The sequence below is a fragment of the Ustilaginoidea virens genome, chromosome 7, assembly GCF_000687475.1.
Source record: "Ustilaginoidea virens chromosome 7, complete sequence".
NCBI lineage: Eukaryota > Fungi > Ascomycota > Sordariomycetes > Hypocreales > Clavicipitaceae > Ustilaginoidea > Ustilaginoidea virens.
In genome coordinates this window covers 280998-302109 of record NC_057322.1, presented here as the reverse complement: position 1 = coordinate 302109, position 21112 = coordinate 280998, and the positions used below count along the sequence as shown (strand labels likewise).

Below are 21112 nucleotides of genomic sequence, written 5' to 3'. Positions count from 1 at the left end.
ATGGCGGAACTACAGCGGACCAAGACAGGAGAAAAGTTACGATCCGAACCAACAGCCTGCGTTCCTCGATTTCGCGTCTCCTGCAAGGCAATGCCCTCCGCGCTGCAAGCTTGCAGGCTTGATTCTCACCACGTCATCGTGAGCCACTCACTCATTCTGATTACCATGGCACATCGAATAACCCTATAGAATATATTATCGAGAGCCCCTCTGCTAGAAGCGCTATAGTATTTTAACGGGCAAGGACGCCTCGAAGCAGCAATATATCCGCGTGCGCATCGCCGCAATTCCCTCTTGCTAAATCTCACTTTACACAGCAGAGCCGCACAATAAGATTATCGCCATTACAGTCGCAAATCTTCCACCTTGTGAAGTCCCGTGTTCCTTTTAAATTGGACTAGAGGCTCGGGTGGTTTTAATGCCTTTAAATGGGAAGACTGAAGCCCACTAAGCGACGATCCTAAGCTAGGTCGATAGGCAGTGCCCTGGCTATCTGCACCAAAAATGCATTTTGAGGGCAGGCCGGGACCTTGCAGGTGAATGCTGCATAGGGAAATATCGCATGGGGCAAGAATGCGAGATAATGGTGATGACTGCTGGGCCTTTATGAGCGATCCAGGAGACAGCGATGTGCGTCCACAAACGGAAACTGTAATTCTGTGCTTACGTCTGGGGCAGCATTACATAGCCGTGCGGGGTGGTTGCATTTGACGCCCTTGCTATGGCTTCACAACAAGATTCAGCTTGGTGACGCAAGACACCGGTTGCCTAGGTCTCTGTTGAATACGCATCTCCAGGCTCCCAGACACAATTCTGCCAAGGCAACTGAATCTATGTACCATGCTGGGGGCGGCCTCGCAAAACAAGGCCTTTGATTCAAGGGGCTGCATTGCAAGTCGCTTTGAGTTGCGGCAAGACGAGCAAAACCATCCTCGAACGAGCCCATTTTCTCATTGGAAGCATCCTTTTACGCAGGGCCGCTGCCTTTTCTTCCACCTCGCTTTGTTCCTGGACCCTGTTGATCAAGCCCCCCAATCGTTCATTCAGGTGTTGTGGGTGGCATTTAGGTTCGTGCAGCTGCTTCGTAGCCGAGGGCCAACAGCGAGCCACATGACAAGCTTCATTAACCGGCATTGGTACCAAGAGTGTCGGGAAAAAGAGTTCACAATTGACGGCCTCGGACAGGACCTGATGAAATTCCAGGGCTGGACACGCGGTTGGAATCGCAGTTGAAAGCAGGTATGTTTCTGACGATGCCCGATACTGCCATGCACATCTGCCTTGCGGTGGACATGGACCCATTCTCCGTGGCCGTGGCCGTTTCCGTATCTCTGTATTTGTTTGCTGGTGGGTATGCAATCTCCAACGGGAGTAACATATCGCCTTCGCTGGGTCGTCATGAGCCTGCGGTGGAAACTCTGTTCGCCCATTTCCGACATGATCGTAATCCAGTCCACAGACGGGCACTTTCCGCATGGGGCTATCTTGCGGAAATTACTGGCAAAACCCAAGTGGCAGCCGAGATCAAGCCCGATCTACGGAGTACAACAATGCAGGATGCGAAATTGACCCAGCCTTACAGTCGCATCTATCGTTGCCATTTAGTTGATGCATTGCTTTGGGGGGGGGGGGGGGGGGGGGGGGGGTGCAGACCAAACCATGAACGACATGGTCCATCCAGGCGGATTTTGTTGGACACAAAGCTGGACTCAGCGCTGTCAGGGGACATGTATTTCCGAAACCCAACTGCGACACGGACGATGGGGAAAATTCCCCTTTGCCTTTGGGCTAAAGATGTGGCCCACCTGCGAGGCGTTTCCCCGAAACCCAACATCTTGTAAGGGACGGAGGCGGATCAAACGTCGACAACCCAGAGACTTGATTCACTTCAGATGCTGCTGCTCAGTCAGAAAAAGAACACCCCCCGCACACCGGGAATATCCAGCTTGGCATCCCAAGTATTGCTCCCATCTCCCTGCGCATCCCAAACCGCGTGCAGCGCAGAAACAGCATCCAACGGACTTAACGACCCAAGGTGATAGCAAAGTTTCTGCAGGCAGGTGCAGATAAAGGCGCGCTCGTGCGCCGCGTCCTCCCCTGCATCGAGCTCCATGCCCCCAACCCACAACGGCCAAAACGTCAACCTGCCCATCCAGGTCGTTCCACAACTCATTTCCACATCCCACAGTCGGTGCAAAGCTTTTAAAAGGGCATTCAGTGCTGACTGGTGCAGCGGTTGCACGTGGATGGTCCGTTCTCGGTAGGATAGGTCCGCAGCGAGCTGGGACGTGAGCAACTCGGCGGCTGTGGCCTTGCCGCGGTCCATGTATAGTGTTCGGATGCAGTACAGCATGCTGGCGTATTGGAACGCCTTGGCGAGATGCACGCACATGGCGTGGATGACGCCCCTGTTTATAACGGCTGCCGGGGGGGGTTTTTCCCGCTTTGCTGCCGTTCCGGGGTGAGAGGTCGGCGGACGAGACGAGAAAAATTCTTCAAGCTGGGCCGACGCCCAGAGCGGAGCGTCGAACAAGGCGACGCGGCCCAAGATTTGTGCGCAGGTCATGTCGAGGTCTGGGGCGTCGTTCATGGGACCTTGGCTGAGCAGGCGAGCGTGGTTTGTTCTAATGATGGATTCGAGAAGCTGATTGGAGCAAGGGAAGTCGTAATACTTGCCGTCTTGAAAGTCTATTTCTAGCAGGGGAATGTATTCAAGCTGGCTGAGGGTGTTTTGCTCATCCAGCAAGTGGCTCGGGATGCAGATGGCGCTGAGAATGTCCATGCTAGGCAAGTCAGCTTTGCGAAAGAAGGGGGTCTGATTGATCTAGGACAGGCACCTACAGCATAAAGGTTGTCAGAGTATCGCCCATCATGGAGCCTTGATCCATGATAAGAGGCTTGAAGCCGCCGCGCTCTGTGATGATGGTTCTCGCGGCGTGGAGATGTGTCGGCCAGGCCCCAAATGCCGACTGTTGTATCTGCCCACGTGTTCATCAGCAGCATGGAGCCTGGATTTACCCAAGAAGAGCAGTGGCTCAGTTTGATGACACTCGCACATGCGCGTATGCATGCGTCAAGACTGCCGCGTCTTAACAAGTCTTACCTCTACTCTCATCAGCGTGACGACCGCCGCCAGTATAGCATCGCTAAACCGAAGCTCCTTCTCGTCCAGGCTTTCGCTCAGTTCCTTCAACGTCCGCTGTTGATGCTTGTAGATTGTCTTGACGGATGGATCGGGAAACGAAATCATGCGGTGTCTCACTACGGCTATGGGATGGCTGCCCGCGTCGTGAACGGTCAACGGGAAGCTGTCTTGCCTGGCCTGACTCCGTATCACCTGGTGCGTGAGAGCGCATGAGATGATCATGTCGGTGAGAACGTCGGGCAGCAATCGCCAGTACTTGAGGTCGAATCTGTGGGGGTTGGCGCCAGTGTCTAGGAGCACGAGGTCCGGGACGATGAAGTCATTCACTTGGTGTGGGGAGGTTGTCAGTCGCCGCGCATCTAGCGTGGAGACAATGTGGCCCGTTGACATACTGTACTCCAACATGGACAAAGCCAACGCCTCGTCGTGGTATCCAGCCGGTGCCAACTCAGGCGTGATGGTCCCGCCCGGCCGTCTTGCCGGAAGATGCCCCCTGGCGACTCTTGCGTCGGCATGGCTCACCATCACCCACCTGTGGCGAGGCTGCGAGGCCCCCCGAGGCGAACCGGCCTGGAAGGGCTCCGCCAGTGCGTCCGCCCGGGGCTTCTGCATCAAAACCAGCTTTGGCCTTCCCCTTTTCTTGCTGCCTGCCGACGCGGCCCTGGGCCGGTGCTCGCTCCCGCAGCTGGCGAGCGCAAGCGGCCTCGCCGCCTCGGGTGGTGAATGGGGCTGCACCCAGAAGATGGGCCGCGCGCCGTATCCTAGGCACTCGACGCCGCGGGTGGAGCACTTCCGGCAGGCGGGCTTTGAGGCGTCGCAGCGGAGCCGTTGACGGCGACACGTGTGGCACGGCGAGACTGTCGTCTCGGGAGCGGCGTTCTTTGTCGCGGTTGGGGTCTCGGGCGCCCATGCGGCGTTGGGCGAGGGTTTGTATTGCTTCGCAGCGGATGAGGATGCCATCTCGAGAGCCGTCACGATGCCACTTACCACCTGGGAGTTCGGATCAGAGTCGGGATAGACCAGAGGGTTGTTGTCAGGCCGAGGAGCCTGCAACAAGCGTGATGGTTGTTGGCGGCGGGACAAAGATGCCCTCCCTCAGAACCTGTGTGAGGCTGAGATGCCAGCGTCGCAGCTCATGTAGCCGCCCATTACGTCTCGGACCTGCCGGCTCCGCCACAGCAGCAGCCAGACAGCGCCGTCAAGGAGGCGAGTCAGACGCGGGCGCTTCTCGAGCTTGCTCAGTAGGCAAACCTGGACGCTTCGCAATGCAATGCAACGCAGCTGCACGTTCCGAGTAAGCAACGAGCATGGAGTCGCGCAATCGGACCATCGGGTAAGCCAAGACCACATTGAAGTCTACGAAGTCTCATCCCGATGCCAAAACGGCCTTGAGATTGCTTTATCAGAATGTCGGGGCCAGGCACAGACAGTCTTTGTGTCTCTGGACCGTTTCTTGTCAACCCCCCCTTCCCCCTTCACTCCCGGGCAGCAGCATCCATCCTCGGATTTGTCACATTTGTAGGGAAGGCCGCCTGTCTATTCAGCAAAGCAGTCCCCACAGATTGGCGCAAGAGCTGATGAGAAACTGCGTGACGTTGAAAGCCAGTCTGACAGCTCTAAGGCGTGACGACGCATTATTACTTCGTTGCCCTGTGCAAGAACTCGGAAAGAAAAGTAAAGCCTAATGCCAATGTAGAAGACCAAAGGGCAAGTATCTAGAGACAGACATCTCTCATTCCAAATATTGGAACATCTTCTTTTGCCATTGTAGACTTGTGGAGGAGGATGAGGTATATACCATGCCTGCCTATTCTGCTTGGGCCATTCACCCTCGTTGGTATTGACAATGATGACCGCCGTAAAGGACTGAATTGTCATGAGTGCTCGTCCTAGTGTATTCGGGGCACCTCTCTTCAAGAACCGATCCATTTGCAGGGAGAAAAAGCTTTGCTCTTTGTGTGAGCTGTGGGTTTATCGTTGGAGCGACTTCGAACAGCTGTAGTCCGCCAGACTATACTGCGTCACTCGACCAGAACCGCTAACTTGCAGTCAATGAAGTTGGAGAAACGGCCCGAGAAACACAGGAAATAAAGAAAATAAAGGAAAAAGGTCCAGCTACCCCCAGCTCGTTCTGTGATTCGTCAGCTAGGTGGCCATAATACGTATGCTGCTTTAAAAGACAGCGTTGTGAATTGATCCCCCGTCTTACAGGATAGAAAGAAAAGTAATACGGCGTGTGTTGCAGGAGAGTCGAGTTGATTCTCCACGAGAAAACAAAGTCTTGATAGTACATGGCCAGTTGCGCGCGTACTTTGTGCCAGGATGCCCGTCGGCACGGCGCAAGACACTTGCAATTAACATTCAAGCCAATACTAACAGATGCGCCGAATTAGGACGTACATATCTGCCATCATAGCGTCCGATCCAACATTATGCGACAGAGCTGCGAAGTGCATTGTGCGCAGCAAGTTATGTTTGCGTCAAACTCGATTCTCGGCTTCAATGAAGAAATCTCGGGGCAAAGCTGTGAGCGGGCGGAAGGCAAGACAATGGAAATCCCCTGTCTTGCAGCACGTCGGGCGGCAATTTTTGTTCATATGTAGAACGTCTTAGTAGGGTTTCAAACGATTTTACTCTACAGCGTACTTGTGGTAGAGGCCAAGCAGAGCGATGAGATGATGACATGACCTTGGTGACAACTTTGACCGGTGGTAGAGCACATTTTTCGACAGCCGGCTTTGAATGCACAGGTTACGTCGATGGCGGGTGCCGAGCCCGTCTTGGGTTTCGACTTCGCGTGCTCATTGCACCAGAGGCGGCTTCTCCATTTTCTTGGCCCTGCAACTGTTTGCCTGTTGTATGCTGGATAAATACGAAGCAGCAAAGGACGGCCTCTGCAAGAGGCCCTCGGGGATGGTCATGTAACCTCGTCTTGACGGCGAAACCGGCCCGCGCTTTGCTTCACCTGCTGCAACGCTGGCTGCCATGAAGATGGCCATTTGAGGTGATGAAACATGGCGGGCGAGGATGCAACCCCAAATAATGTCGTGTGATGGTGTTGAGGAGTTGTCCAAGGATCGATGGATAGATGCTGATTATCCTCGATTCCTACCTACCAAGGCAGCCAAGCCGCGTAATTTGGCTCATTGATTTCTACAGTAATTCCAGTGGCCTCACCATCACAGAAGGCATGGCGAATTACCACTGGGTAAGATTGACGTTCCAGAGGAAGAAGATGTGCGTCGGGGGGATAAACTAAAGCGAAACTAAAGCGCCAGCCGCCGGTTGCCTTTGCCGAAGTGGCGCCAGGGGATGTCGTGCCACAGTGGGTGGGTGTATATACAGGTGTTAGGTACGCTGCCCAGTTGCTCGCAGTTGCAGTTGCCACCAGACATAAACTACATAAAACTGCGGGGCCAATCTAACTAGGTTGGGCCCTGAAACTTGGCAACAAAGTCCCGCAGCTGGCTGGGAGACGCTATCCCGTCAACCATGGGTCTGGTCCATTTCATCAAAAGTACGGGTTCCAATGCCGCTCCATTTGTCGCTTGCAACTTTTTACGAGGAGCTCTCTGCTCAAAACTTGGGCACGCGCTGCCCCTGTTTTCCATCCCCTTTTTCTCCATTCATGCCATCAGCAAAGAGCGTGCTAGACATGGATTGAAGCAGCAGAAAAGCAGCAGCACCTGCCGGTCCGGTTATATCGATAGGCGAGGGAAGCACGTGGCTATCGTTCCTTCTCTCTTTTCTCCTAGCCATCCTGGTCAGTCCTGAATCCTCACCCGTGCTCAGTGGTCAAAGGGCTGCACGATTTCTGGCAAATGACTCATGTTTACGCACAAGGCTCAGATCGCACCGCCTCCCCCTTTGCAAAAACATGTCTAGCAGCCTAGCTGCCGGTCCCAATTCGTTGGGTACCAACGACCGGCCCGCTACCCCAGAATTCCCTCCCGCCGAGGAGGCTGTGCTGCCAGCCCTGCCGCGCCATCATGTCGCAGCGACGACACGGCTATCGACCCCGAAATCTTTATCCAAGCCCACCGACACCGACACCGATATCGACACCAGAGATGCATGCACAGTCTCTGTCTTAGCGGCTCAGCAACGCGTCAAGCTCGTTAAAGGCAAGGATGGAAATTGGCTTCCCGCTCCAGACGCACGGCTCGTCAACAACCTCTCCTGGGTCGTGGGGTTTATGGAACTTGCCAACGCATGTGATTTTGCTGCCAATGTCTGGAACAGCATCCCAGTCCCCCTTTATGCCGTAGTCCTGATGGCCATTGGCGGCTCGGTCGCAGGTTTCTTGTCCATCTTTGCCTTTCGAGACGCCAAGCGAGCTTGTTACAATTGCCGGTACTTGCGGAAGCAGAGAACGCTGCTTCTCCAAGAGAAGAGCCAGCGCCAACGCGAGGCCAAGTTTGATTCAACCATGGAGCTGGATGTCGTCCTTGATATAAACACTCGCGAGCTAGGCACGGAACTGTTGGCTAGGTGGATCATGGACCTGCTCATGGGCTGCGGCGCCATTCTCATCTCCATAGGTACATTCATGGCTATAGGTGGTGCGGATCCCAAAGTCTTCCTTGCCTCCAACCTGCTCTCCGGATACGTCGGTAACACGCCCATTGCATTGTTTGGCCTCGTCAACTCCAGCTGGGCTGGATTCGTCTTCTTCAAAGCCCAAGGACACGTGACTGCGTCACGGAGGCTCTTGGGGTCTTGTACCGCAGCGGCCCTCGTCAAGAGACGAGCTCGCAGAGTACAAGCCTTTTCCGTTATCAACGGAACTGCTACAATTCTCGGCGGCGCAGGCTCCATGGTAACCGCTACACGGTGGTGGGGATACCTGATCCTCCTTCCCGTCATTATATCTTCCATCCTTTGTAACATGTGGTGGAGAAGGGTGATCGGTTATACCAGATCAGAAGGCCATCCCAACATGGTTTCTGAGGAGCTGTCCAAAGCACTCGAGCTTGCCGCCGCAGCCAAGGTCAGGAGCCGGCATGACGCTGAGGCACTAAAATGGTGCTCCGAGATGCCGACGCGGCTGGGGGACATGCTCAGCTTCCTGTCTCTGCACTCGCTATTCCACCAGTATTGCCTTGAGGCCTTGGCAAATACGGAACTTCGTCAAGCTCTGGGTGGAAACGATTGCGATGCTACTGCGTTGGAGATTAGTCCTTACGACATTTTTGCTCTCCCTTGCGAGCTGCACCCCATGCTGATGGATGCTGCCAAGAAAGTTGTTGACAGTGTTACGCAGGACCATTTCACGAATAGAGAACGGTATCTTTCCGAGTTACTAGGTACATACTGCAGCATAGTTTGGAAGCAGGGGCGTCTCGATAAACAGGATTTGGAAAAAGCATAGAGTAAATTGAAATTTTCGAGGCCATGCGTCCGGTACGTGTTGCTTTTTGCTTGGTGGTGGAGTCGTATCGGTACAGATCACATGCCTTTTAAGCCAGCCATCTTTTGCTGCATTGATCATTGATAGTCTTTTTGAATACAGTTTAGCTCTGGACGCCGCATGAGTTGCGTTTGCATTTCCTCAAGGCGTCCTCAAGCGTGGTGCGCCTTGCTGATGACGCGTCCAAATTAACCAAGGGACTATATAATCCAGTATAGCACCACCAGAAGCCATGCAATATCGACTTGTCGAACCTACCAATGGACCTTGATCCCAGTAATGGGTTTCGAAAACTCACGGGACATGCGACATGGCCATCGGGACAACCAAGTAACGCAATCCTTTCGAAGCCACATATTCACAAACCTTGAAGCGCCATTGCATCAGCTGCTGCGTTGTGGTTTACTCAAGAGAATACACGACAGCGCACTTTTGCAACCAATTCGTGGCCCTCGACATGACAGGATGCGCTCTGGATCCCGACCAGAGAAATAATTGGGGTCTCGGTGACGAATGCTGGCCTGCTGTGGGAGAGGCGACTTGTATGCCGCGTGGGGTAAAAACTTGGTCGATCAATGGTGTCTCGCATGAATAATCGCTGTGGCTCTAAATCTGGCCTCGATTGCCTGGACTTGCAAGATGTCATGGTGTGAGAAGCCCAACCGCGGCGCACTTGATGTGACGTCACAATTTTGTGGTGCAACACGAGATCAGAAAAGAACACACAGTTTGGCGATGATGGATCGAAAGAAAGCACAGAGAAGTATCAGGCTATATACCATGAACTCTAGGGGACCAGGTATTGCAGGCATGGTGCACATACATCATTCAGTAAAGCCCTCTGTGCCTTGTCACCATCTACTCGCAAAGCCCGCCTCGTCATGTCTCGCCTCGCCAAAAAGAGACGTTGCTACGAACCGAGCAGACCACGAATTGCACGACGGCATCATGCGGAAAGATCTTAGGAATCAAGCACCTTTTGGTGCTTCCGCTTATGGCATGCTGCGGACAGAGGAATCCCTCGGAAAGGCGTCTGTCAAATGGTGGGAGAACATGGAAATGACGACTGGTGGTAATATGTCTGCTCAGACAAATACGACACAGTTGGGGGATCCTAACCTGGCGGACTTGTTCTGCGGTGCCTCCGCATGAGACGGACATGTTTACGGTGCGCTATGCGATCTCCCGCTGCGCAGGCTTTGTTTCTGTTTGCGACTCAAGCTGCCTCGGCATCAGTGGTGTCCAAGATGTCAGGTGGGATCGCGGAACCGTGGGCTCCGAAACCGACGGAAGCACAGGGCTGCGGTCTTGTACAGGGAGCAAGTGAGTGGAACATGGCTCGGGTGTATTGCCAAGACGTGTTGTGGCTTTCGTGTTCTGTCTACAATTGCTCACCGTGCACTACAGGAAAGAAGCTTTGATTCATATTTAGGCTGCCACGCGTCCTCTGCGCAGAGGTCTAGGACAAATCTCAATGGCCGGCTACGCTGCTAGTACAACGGTTGTGAGTACCGCCAGTGCAGACCATGCTCTTCCGCTTGCCACCTGGAAAATAAAAGTACTGCAGCGCTTCGTGATATGTAACTATTGGCGGCTGCCCCATGCTTTTGCACGAGTGGTAAATGTGGACAAATAGGCTGGTGAATCCAGATGAGGAATTTGGTGTCCGACTTGGTTACTTTTTGCTTAGGCTGAAATGCCTTTGCCAGGGTTCTCCAGCCTTCCGGATGTACTTTTGCGACCTTTTCCTCGTGTGAAGACAGACCCCTTTGGAGAAACAGAGATTGCTTAAGAAGGGCTGAAGTTGCTTACTCTACTGACAGCTGTGCCAACAGCAGAAGCTGAAGCCGTATTCAGTAGAGCGCAGATATTACGATGAACAGCGACGCAAAAGCCCCTCGTCTCGGTACATATAACCCGGTCGTGAAGCAATGCGCGGATTTGCATTCTACGGCTTACTGTCCTCGTAGATCAGCAAGCAGGCAGACGAGGACAGAAAGCAGGATGGAAGTAGAGCCTATTTGCCAAACAGTTGTTCTGTTCGAAGTCAGAACGTAAGCAGAGCAAGCAGCGCGGTAATTCGCAATGCCCACTTGGATGATGACTCGGGTCGAGAGGCTGCATCTGGTTTAGGGGCTCGCGACTACGTGGTTTACATGCGACCCTGATCTGAAGGGGATGGATGTGCAGTGCTGCCACTTTACACCTAAAGAGGAGGTGAGCTTGTGTATAAGTCATGCGGCGCGTAAAAGATGGATTCGGCAGTTGATGATGACGATGACGATGATGACGGTGGTGATAACGAGGATGAGGATGACAGCATAGTCTACCCTCGACCATCTAACACCGCATAATGCGAGCGCATATGATACAGCTGCATCCGTTCGAAAACGCGCTTAATAGCAGCCGAGTCAATGTTCAAAAGTGGCGCCTTGTAAGCTGCCTATTACTTTCTTTTGCACCTGCCTAGGCGAGAAGCGCCTCTAGCATTTGAGTAGACTGACGCGGCATAACAGGCTACTATTTCGAGCCTAGCTCTGTCGCTGCCTCAACCTCCGCGAGTAAGGCCCTCGTCGCCCTGTAGCGCTTCATCTGGCTGGATGGCTATATTATGGTATCAGATGCGAGGCAATCAGCTCCTAAGGGGAATGCATAAATGCCAGGTGGTGGTTCTTGGAGACCAGAATGCGCGACTGACCATACTCCATACTGCGTAGGTCGGCCTAAAATGCCAAACTTGAATGCACAATGGCAATTGAATACTTATAATTCTCGTTGAACGACAGGGCTGGTGCGCCACATTCAAGAGGAAAGCGTTCCAGAGGCATGTCCTGGCAGTGCCGCATTGCAGCAACTATGCTCTGCACATTTACCGTCCACTCGTCAAGACAGTCAAAGGTGTCCAACTTTGACAACAAAGTTTGTCATTCAAATCATCACGGTCAGCATCGGTCACATGGTCATTTGCTTCTATTGCTCCCGGTCGAACAGTGACAGTCGTCCAACGAAGGTCGAAGCAACGGCTCGAACAAAGAAGATACATCGAAAGAGTACAGAAGACGGGATACATGCTTTCTGTCATATGCCACTACTCCCTCGTGCCATTTTCAAAGCGAGCACCATGACGCGCGTTCTAGCCCAGTTCCCAACAACTCGTCGCTCTGACGTGGAGTTGACGACGGCACGTCCGTACGTACACTCAGCAGCTGCAGCCGCAGCTCTTGCAGTTACCGATCCCGCAGGCCTGGTTCGTGTTGCACTGCCCGTCGTTCTTGCACCCGATCCAGTTGCCGTAGCCGTCGTTGAAGGCAGTCCAGCACCACTGCCCGGTACCGCCGCAAGACTTCCAGCAATAGCCCTTGGAGCACCCGGACGGCTTGCCGTACCAGCAGTCTCGCTTGGACACGGGGTTGGGAGACGCCGCCAGAGGGTGCTCGGCGCACTTGCGGATCGCGGCTGCGTCGACTCCCGGCGGGAGGGAGGCAGAGTCGACTTTCATGACGCCCAGGGAGCCGCATTCGGCGGCGGCGCTTTCCAGCGGGGAGGAGAAGGCGAGGTGGCACTGGGCGGCGAGAAAGGCGAGGGCGCTTACGGGCTTCATGGTGAGTTGCGAGTTGTGAGTTGCGAGTTGCGAGTTGCGAGTTGCGAGTTGCGAGTTGCGAGTTGCGAGTTTCGAGTTGTGAGTTGTGGCGGTCGCAGATTCGTGCTAAAGAGATTGACTGCGCTGCGGATTGTCTCGAAAAAGAACGAGAGGAGTTGTCGGCGACCAGCGCGGTTTTATAATGAAAACCCGCGCCTCGTGAAACAGTCTTTGCTTTGCTAGCAGACACGAGACGCCGAGGGATCTGCATATCGTTCTTGGGTCGGGGCAATTTTGGGTCAGCCTTGGCTCTTGGGGGCGTCACTCATCCCGCCGGATCCTTCCAACTCCTTCGAGATGCTTTTGCACCGGAAATTGGGCCATCGCTCGGCGTTTCATGCACGCTTTACATCGTGGCTACAAATGCCCATCCTGTCATGGTCTTGGCAAGCCGCGCAAGGCGTCAGCTTCGGGACTGGAAGCAACGTTGACCAGGGAATCTTTGAAGTCGTATACGGCCCAGCCACCCCTGCTGCTTAACGCCTCGTTGCGTTGGGCTTACGGTCTGGCAAGAGAGGCAGGAAACAGGAAGGTGACGAGGCCGCAGGTTTGAATATCTTGCAAATACCTGCTAATACCCGATAGGCCCCTTGTGAAAGTATGATTTTGTGGTAGAGGTCCCTTCTCCGGATGAATTTTCGGCTCCGACAAGTCCGTGGCTTGCTCTTTTGTGGCTGTTTGGCATGCAATATTCTTGGATTTGGCAAGCACATGCCGACCATCCGAAGTTGGTGATGGATCGGGCGCGCCAGCTAGGACGCGGCGAATGCAGCAGGATCCTGGGCGCAAGCAAGGATCCACTCGGCTGATGATTGCAGCTCATCGGCCTGCAAAGCCGGGCGCTCTGTGGCACGCAGAATTCAATAGCCCTGCCTTGTCAGCAGGGGCGCTAGGTGTGACCGAGTGGCTAGAGCTGAACTCGGCCGAGTTTCAAGATTTGCGTAACACGTACGCCGCACAGCTGCAAGCCTCGTGTTCGTGATAACTCAGCTGACCGAGCTGACTGCAGCAATGAGCGAACGTATAAATGTACCTCCGGCGTAACGCAAAAGACTGCCGACGTCATCGCCTTTGCCTGACAACGCAAGTCCTTCAAGACGCACAAGGCAGTCCTTGTCATCTTGTTCTCTGAAAGCATCTTACCGAAGCGCTGGAGATGCGCATGGATGGGGAGACCGGGCAACTGAATGGAGCAGCGGCATTTCTCGTGCGTATGCCCGCGAGACCTTGTTGCTATTTGAGCGGAAGGACAACCGGCTTGGGTCTGGCATGGCTACAAAGGTGAAGATCCACCGTGGGAATCCAATTCTGACGGGTTGTTCGAAAATTTTCCACTGTTTAAGGGGCGGGTATCATAATATCAGGCTAGATGCGAGGTTAGTACATCTATCGGGGCGTAGCAGACACCGCGGCAGCTCAAGGGCCAGAGTTTCTTTTGTTGCTAGAGTACTTGCCTACTCATTGGAGCATACCACGCCTTAATTGAAGAGGTTAAATTAATAGCGGAAAGGCACTATGTAAAGGGAACCTGGGAACTACTTGAAAAGCTACGTAGAACAGCCGACGTTCAAGGGGGCATCGTGCTAGGCAAGCGATAAGTGAGCCATCGGGGGAAATTTAGCAGGTTCAAAAAAGGGGCTCCCTTGAACTAGATGTCAACAAGTGAAGCAGCTACAGCCGTGCGCTCCAAACGAGCTGGGACAAATCAGCTGGAGAGAGCGTGTTAGTTTTCAGCCATCTTCTCACACATCAACGCTCATTAACTGGCCGCGTCCTCGAGGGACGACATTTTCCTTCCTCCTTTTTTTTTGCCCCTCGGCTTTATGATGCTCATACATACCCTTCTTTGTGGAGCCCTTCGTGGTTGAATTGAAACAGAAAATTTCGACACCGCACATGCTGCTTGTAAGCACATCGGCGGATGCGGTCTCAAAGCTGACAGTACAAGATGACGGTTTGTGGACGCCAGGTGCCGCTTTCATTGCGAATTATCTCTAGGCTTTTGAATACAAATCGCTGAGAGACTGCTGGTAAGGAGAGGATTAATGAACTCCGGACAGTCCTCTACTGGCATTACAGTCCGAGACTGAAGGAATAACAAAGTCTGAGGATACATGCAGCCAGAGTTCTAAACATACTTGGAGTTTGAGACGCCGATCAGATAGATATCAGTCATGGTGTGTTGATATGGCCTTATTCCGCTGTACCATGTATGGTATGCAGGTAATCCTTTCTATCGTTTGCGGCATGAATTGGAAAATCCTGCTGCCAGCCTTTTGAGGCCTCGTCACACATGGCTTTTATATAGGCTCGGGTACTGCGCACTACAACTTGCCTACCAACCAGCAGGCTTTAGCAACCGGATTGAGGGACGCGCGCCTCGGAAGAGAGGAGCTGTCGACGTGGAAAATGAAGCAACAGGTTTCCCCTCCGGCACTTTGGTTTTTCTGCACAAACAAAGTCTAGAATGGTACGTAAGAGTACTCGTGCTAGTAGTTGTAATCTTGTAGAAAGCTCGAAAGCTATAATTACACACCACAGGTTGTTACCTTACGACGCGCAGGCCAACGTTGGTGCACTGGTGGTTTAGCCCTATGCTGATATGAAAATCTCTGGTCATTGCCCATGCTTCAGCTGAAGCTCTCTCCAGCACCACCGTGTCAAGTCACAGTCGAAAACAACTCTTCCTTGATGTTCTATTTGGAGGATTATTGCCAGCGTTATTCGCAAGGGGTGATGGCGAATCGGCGCCCGCGCGCCGTCCAGTTCCGTGGGCGGCGCACAGCAACCACAACTACCTGCTCTAGCTAAAGACTGCAAGACCGACAATTCATTCGACAAAGGGTCAAGAAAGACGGGATATTTGCTTCCGGGAAAAGCGGAGCGACGAGCGACATGCCAGGCTGAAAGAGGTCTGTTTGTAAGCTCCTCGCAGTACTCAAAACTTTCTGTTTATATCGACTTGCTTGATGCGGATGCTTTGGCCCACCATTGCCGTCACCTGGAGACGTATACGATGGTACCTGCCGCGAGGGCGAAACCTTGAAAGTTTTGCACCAGGGTGATCTGCTCCAGGGAACCGTGCGTAGGCTTTGATCAATAAGGTTTTATGTGCAGGGGTGCAGCATGGCTCATCTCGGAAATGGCGGAGTTGAAGGTGTCTTACCTTGGTATTGACGAGCGTGGGTAGGACTTTTGCGATTCGGAGCTGAACGTTTGCAGCGCGACTTTGATTCGCTAATCATAGCAAGAATCGGATTATACTAGCAGGGAAAAAATAAACCAAGACAAAGAAAACTTTCGAACGGCTACAAATACTCCGTACAGATAAGTGAATTGAATATTCCGAGTAAAACAATAAAAGGCGCGGGATCAATAACTAGTCCGTAATAGAACAAAAGGGGGGGTGTGGGGGAGCTACGGGAAATGATCGGCTAGCTGCTTTTTAAACCAATAGGAAAGCTAGCCAATAAAACTAATGCCAGCTCGGGTAATCAGGTAGGTCCAAGTCTCAACTCAAATGACTCTTCGAGTCCGTACGTTCTCCTCAACTCTACTCTGCGCTGTTGCACCAGAACCGTCGACTAATAATGAGTTCGGATGCCCTACATCCCGTGCGACAGGTACCAACCTAAAGCTCTCGGGGGAGCCTCGGTTGAGCCACAATATCGCGCCCGAACAGTTGAATAAGTGTGTCGCAGCAAGCCAGCCATCATGCCATGCCTGGCAAGTTCCCGCGCATCGTGCGTCGCCGGATCTGCGAGGACGACCAGAAGGCAGAAGTGCTGGATGCGGTGGGTCTTCTTGCAGGCCAGTAACGGCCGTTTGCCCCTGAATATGCGCATGCCCTTGTCTCACAACGCCCGTCTTGACGACAACGCTGGGGCTATCCATGATGAAAGACAGGCTGTCTCAGACAACCGTGCCCAATGCCCATGGTCGCAGGGGGGTGGCCATTGAGCAGAAGACCGATAGGAAGAGACGGATGCGAAAGAGAGGAAAATACAACGCACCGTCATGCGCGCCATCATTCACTGACACCGAGGATAGCAACCAGCCGAGCCGATGGTCACCTGCCACCCCCCCCCCCCCCCCCCCTCGACATAATAGCACATGATAACGCCCAAAAAGGTCTGTTAGCAGTGGCACAGCATGGCCATGACAACCGGCCACTCGCAAAATGCACAAAATAAATAACACGAGTGCTGGGACTTGCAGGCTACCCGAATTGCTCCAAGACAAGGGCACAATGCAACCCCAAAGTATGTTTGACTACGTACCAGCGGACTCACTTCCGGCCATGCTGCGTGGACTGTATAAATCAAGCCTGTTGGCCCGCGACGCTCGACTTTTCATCGGCCATGGTCACGGTCGTGCCATTGCAGGTCTCTTGACGCCATCATGGTTCAAGCCTATACTGCCGGCTGGCGTTCAGCCTGGTTGCTTACCCTTCTCTCTGTCGGCACCACAGCCAAAGACGCCCAGCTCGATCCTCTGCAATACGTTGACCTTCTCATTGGGTCCACCAACGGCGGCAATGTTTTCCCTGGCGCATCCCTCCCCTACGGCATGGCCAAGGCCGTCGCCGACACCAACAGCGGCAGCAACCAAGGCGGCTTCACCCTCGACAACTCCCCCGTCACCGGCTTCAGCGTGCTTCACGATTCAGGAACCGGCGGATCGCCCTCCCTGGGCAACTTTCCGCTTTTCCCCTACAACGGCTGCCCCGGCGACGACGTCGACAACTGTGCCTTTCCCAAGAAGACCCGTGCCAATTTTGGAAAGTTTTCCAACGAATCTGTAAAGGCCGAACCGGGCTATTTCGGCATCACGCTCCAGTCCGGGCCCCAGGTGGAAATGACAACCACCCAGCACACGGCCTTGTTCCGGTTCCAGTTCAAGGGCGCCGGCGCCGGCGCTAAGCCCCTCATTCTGCAGGACCTTAGCGACTTGTCTGATTCGCGCCAGGACAACGGCACCGTCAAAGTTGATCCCCAGACTGGCCGCATCACCGGCAACGCAGTCTTTGTCTCGAGCTTCAGCCAGGGCTCTTACAAGCCCTATTTCTGCACAGACTTTCACGGCGCTGATATCGCCGACAGCGGCATCTTTGTGGATAGCCGCGCCAGCACTCAGGTTCACGACCTGACCATCTCGCGCTCCATCAATGGCTACCCCTTGCCCGGAGGAGCCTTTGTGCGCTTCGCCAATGCTGACAAGCCTGTGTACGCGCGCGTCGGTGTCAGCTTCATCAGCGTCGAGCAGGCCTGTGCAAGTGCCGAGCGTGAGATGCCCAACTTTGACTTTTCCAAGCACCAGCGCGATGCGGAAGCGGCATGGAGGCAGAAATTGAGCCCCATTACCGTCAACACCGAGGGAGTCGATGTAGGCTTCGTCAAGAGCTTCTACTCGGGCATCTACCGCACAATGATCAACCCGCAAAACTACACCGGTGAGAACCCGTTGTGGAGCGACGGAGAGCCGTATTTCGACTCGTTTTACTGCATCTGGGACTTGTTTCGCTCGCAGCTCCCCTTCTTGACCATATTGGATCCCGAAGCTGTCGCGCAAATGGTTCGCTCACTCATCTCCACCTACGAGCATGATGGGTGGCTGCCCGACTGTCGAATGAGCTTGAACAGGGGCTACACCCAGGGAGGTTCCAATGCCGACGTCGTCCTGGCAGACGTCTTCCAGAAGGGTATCAAGGGCGGCATAGACTGGACCAAGGGCTACCAAGCAGTCAAGAAGGATGCCGAGGTGGAACCCTATGACTGGTGCTGCCGCGGTCGCGGAGGCATCGACTCGTGGAACCGACTAGGTTACGTGCCTGTGCAGGATTTCGACTACAAGGGCTTCGGGACTATGACGCGATCCGTCAGTCGGACTGTCGAGTACGCCTACAACGATTTCTGCATCGCGCAAATGGCAAAGGGGCTCGGCAGTAAGGCCGAGGAGGAAAAGTACATTGCCAGCAGCGGCAACTGGCGTAATCTGTACAAAGCCGACCAGGTTTCCAAACGACCCAATGGCGTGGATACGGGATTCAAGGGTTTCTTGCAGCCGCGATACTTGAACAAGACGTGGGGATATCAGGATCCCTGGAAGTGCACTAGAGATGACAATTCCGTGTGCTCGCTCCAGAACAGTGGCCTGGAAACGTTTGAAACTAGTATCTGGGAGACCAGCTTGTGAGTTTATTCTTGTTTTTTTTTTCTTTTTTCTTTGCATCACATGGAAAAGTTCCCAGACTAACAGAATGTTAAGCTTCGTGCCCCACGATCAGGCCCAACTCATCTCCCTCAACGGCGGCCCTTCCTCCTTTGTCTCCCGCCTCAACTACTTGCACGACCAGTCCATGACCAACATTGGCAATGAGCCCTGCTTCCTCACTGTTTTCCAATATCACTACGCCGGCCGTCCCGCCGAGTCGGCCCGCCGCTCTCACTTTTACATTCCTCAGTACTTCTCCCCCACGCCAGCGGGTCTGCCCGGAAACGACGACAGCGGCACCATGGGAGCCTTTGTGGCATTCTCCATGATGGGCCTTTTCCCCAACGCCGGCCAAAACGTCTATCTCATCACCCCGCCGTACTTTGAGAGCGTCAAGATCAAGCATCCTCTTACCGGCAAGACGGCCACCATTCGAAACGTCAACTTTGATCCCACGTACAAGAACATTTATATCCAAGAGGCGACATTGAATGGACAGCCGTATACGAAAAACTGGATTGATCATTCGTTCTTTACCGAGGGCAAGGAGCTTGTTCTCACGCTGGGAGGCAAGGAGAGCGCCTGGGGAACAGCGGCGAAGGACCTTCCGCCGAGCTTGAGTCGAAACGAGGGACTTTGACGGGATGCGCCATAACTCATGCAGGTATTTAGTCATAGGCCGACGTGCTGAACGCGTCGAGAAGCAATAAAACTACATTGAGGGGCACGGTCGATGTTGGTGTTGCTCGTGCTCGAACGAACCACGGTGTATGTTGGCCGATACTGCCCAGCTGTTTTGGAGCAGGCCTCGTTCTCTTTTCAACACCGGGTGCGGTCTCGGAATTCACACGACACCTTTTCCCAGACGGGTGTCGCCACTACTGCCGCAGCATACAGGTTATTTGAGCAGCAAGCTAAGCGGCGGCTCGTCAAACTTGCAAACCTCGTTGATCCCTGCCGCAGGGCAAGGCAGGAAGTTCACGGCCTTGCGAGCGACTGTCCGGCGACCACTTGTGCCCAAAATCAGCACCAACCAATCGTTTTGGCAAGCGAGTGGCCGTCCAGATGAGCCCCTGGCCGAAGCTATGCTGCAGCTTCTCGTCAGAAGATTCTGCGGCCGACGGTCCCGAGCGAGTCGGTGCTTCATGGCGATTTGTGGGAACTATGTTGCGCGCATGAAAGCGCCATGCCGTTATCTGTGTTGGCCAAGGGTCTGGCTTTTCAGTGTCTTGCCTCGATTGTCCTAGTGGTGGGTTGTATTTGTTTGCAGCGGGGATTCCAGGAAACATTATCGGAGGTCCGACCAGAGACCCAGAGGCCCGGGAAAATATTTTTAAATCCATTCTAGCCCGCAATCGTCATATATATTGGCTGTTCAAGTCCATGTATGGTAGTTCTAAAGAGCCTTTTTGGCGAAGTAGGCCGTTTGATGATGATAGTTGAGTTGAGTGGTAATCTCGCTATGGCAGCCGGAATCTCTGGGCGTTTGAAGCGTTTTCTTCTTGCAGATAATGGGAATGGAGGACACGGCCTAGCAAACTTGGCTTTCTGTGATACTCTTAGGTCTCATTCTGAGTAGGTGATATTCCAAGAGGTTTACTAGCGTAGCATATAATACTATCAGAACACCAATTAAAACTCGTTCCCTCATCAGCACGATCCTGCACGATAGCCGTCTTCTCTTGTTGAGAACTCGATTCCCCCGATTTGTTGGTCGTCAAGATGGACCAGACGACATGGTTGATAGTGGAGATCATACCGGAAGGCAGCTAGCCATCCACAATTCGGGCGTTTTACGCACCCTTCCACGCGTGCCCCCGCGCGGGTATCGCTGACGAAGACCCTCGCGGGCTTTGTTGGCGTTGCTCAAGTCATACATAGCATCGGCGGACCTCGTATATCCCCAAACGCGCGTATATTGTCTCAACGCCGTGATGTCAATCATAAGCCTCTCTTCCTCATTGGTGCCGAGCTGTTCGCGAGGCACTCGTAAACGGAAAAGGAGTCAGTGCAGACCAGTAGTCGAACTGACGCAAGTCGTGACCGTGCCATTCATTAATCTCGCGGCAAACGCGTACGTCCGGCAACACGGAAGGGTCATGAGGCTGAGCCCAAGCGCCTTTTGCTATTCATAAACGAAGCGTTTATATTCCCTTGTAATTCGGCTTTCGACATGTCTGCCACCGAAACTAGTGGGCCCATAGAGACTGCAGTGGCACGGCACCAGTTCATGCCAAAGCCCGGCGCCAACAACGAAGCTGGGGCTTTTTCGAAACCCACCAACCTAATGATCTGTGGGGTGGCGAAAAGACATGCGCGAGAAGTAGGTAGGTCCTGGCTCCCAAACGCCAGACATGTCAAGCCGTATGGTTCATCGTTGGTTGATGGATGAAGACCTGACGTTCAAGGGCCCGGGTAGCCGGGATATATGGACTCCCACGGGCTGGAGCGGATAAACATTTTCCGGGTCGTCGGCCGGGTCTCCAGCCGCACCTTCGATGTCAAGAGACGCGTGTCGTACTCTGTTGACAATCAACCGCTTGCTTTTGTCAGGCTTGCTCTCCTTGGCAGACCTGAACCGCCTGGCACGGGAGCGCGCCAAAAAGCCCGGCGGAGTAATGGCTATGCTGCTTGCCAAGGCACATGTTCTTTGCGACGCTGACCTGTCGTTGCCGGCGCATCCTGGCATTGTCAAGCAGGGAGA

General features: G+C 53.7%; 7 protein-coding genes across 7 annotated transcripts; 4 read left to right on the top strand and 3 right to left on the bottom strand.

Moving 5' to 3' along the window:
- Positions 1–1906: 1906 nt before the first annotated feature.
- On the bottom strand, positions 1907–3670 carry UV8b_07703 (uncharacterized protein; the record flags this gene model as incomplete). The annotated part of the gene is made up of 4 exons (XM_043145200.1): positions 1907–2783; positions 2842–2978; positions 3104–3471; positions 3538–3670. 4 exons carry the CDS (start codon positions 3668–3670, stop codon positions 1907–1909), a joined length of 1515 nt encoding a protein of 504 aa, XP_043001135.1.
- Positions 3671–7022: 3352 nt separating this feature from the next.
- UV8b_07702 (uncharacterized protein) lies at positions 7023–8516 on the top strand (the record flags this gene model as incomplete). Its single annotated transcript, XM_043145199.1, has 1 exon — positions 7023–8516. One exon carries the CDS (start codon positions 7023–7025, stop codon positions 8514–8516), a length of 1494 nt encoding a protein of 497 aa, XP_043001134.1.
- Positions 8517–9194: 678 nt separating this feature from the next.
- UV8b_07701 (uncharacterized protein) lies at positions 9195–9707 on the top strand (the record flags this gene model as incomplete). Its single annotated transcript, XM_043145198.1, has 1 exon — positions 9195–9707. One exon carries the CDS (start codon positions 9195–9197, stop codon positions 9705–9707), a length of 513 nt encoding a protein of 170 aa, XP_043001133.1.
- Positions 9708–11754: 2047 nt separating this feature from the next.
- Positions 11755–12156, bottom strand: UV8b_07700 (uncharacterized protein; the record flags this gene model as incomplete). Its single annotated transcript, XM_043145197.1, has 1 exon — positions 11755–12156. The coding sequence occupies one exon, from the start codon at positions 12154–12156 to the stop codon at positions 11755–11757; it is 402 nt and encodes a 133-aa protein (XP_043001132.1).
- Positions 12157–12961: 805 nt separating this feature from the next.
- Positions 12962–13274, top strand: UV8b_07699 (uncharacterized protein; the record flags this gene model as incomplete). Its single annotated transcript, XM_043145196.1, has 2 exons — positions 12962–13143; positions 13205–13274. The coding sequence occupies 2 exons, from the start codon at positions 12962–12964 to the stop codon at positions 13272–13274; spliced, it is 252 nt and encodes an 83-aa protein (XP_043001131.1).
- Positions 13275–16596: 3322 nt separating this feature from the next.
- UV8b_07698 (uncharacterized protein) lies at positions 16597–19048 on the top strand (the record flags this gene model as incomplete). The annotated part of the gene is made up of 2 exons (XM_043145195.1): positions 16597–18386; positions 18463–19048. 2 exons carry the CDS (start codon positions 16597–16599, stop codon positions 19046–19048), a joined length of 2376 nt encoding a protein of 791 aa, XP_043001130.1.
- Positions 19049–20779: 1731 nt separating this feature from the next.
- On the bottom strand, positions 20780–21097 carry UV8b_07697 (uncharacterized protein; the record flags this gene model as incomplete). The annotated part of the gene is made up of 1 exon (XM_043145194.1): positions 20780–21097. The coding sequence occupies one exon, from the start codon at positions 21095–21097 to the stop codon at positions 20780–20782; it is 318 nt and encodes a 105-aa protein (XP_043001129.1).
- Positions 21098–21112: the final 15 nt, after the last annotated feature.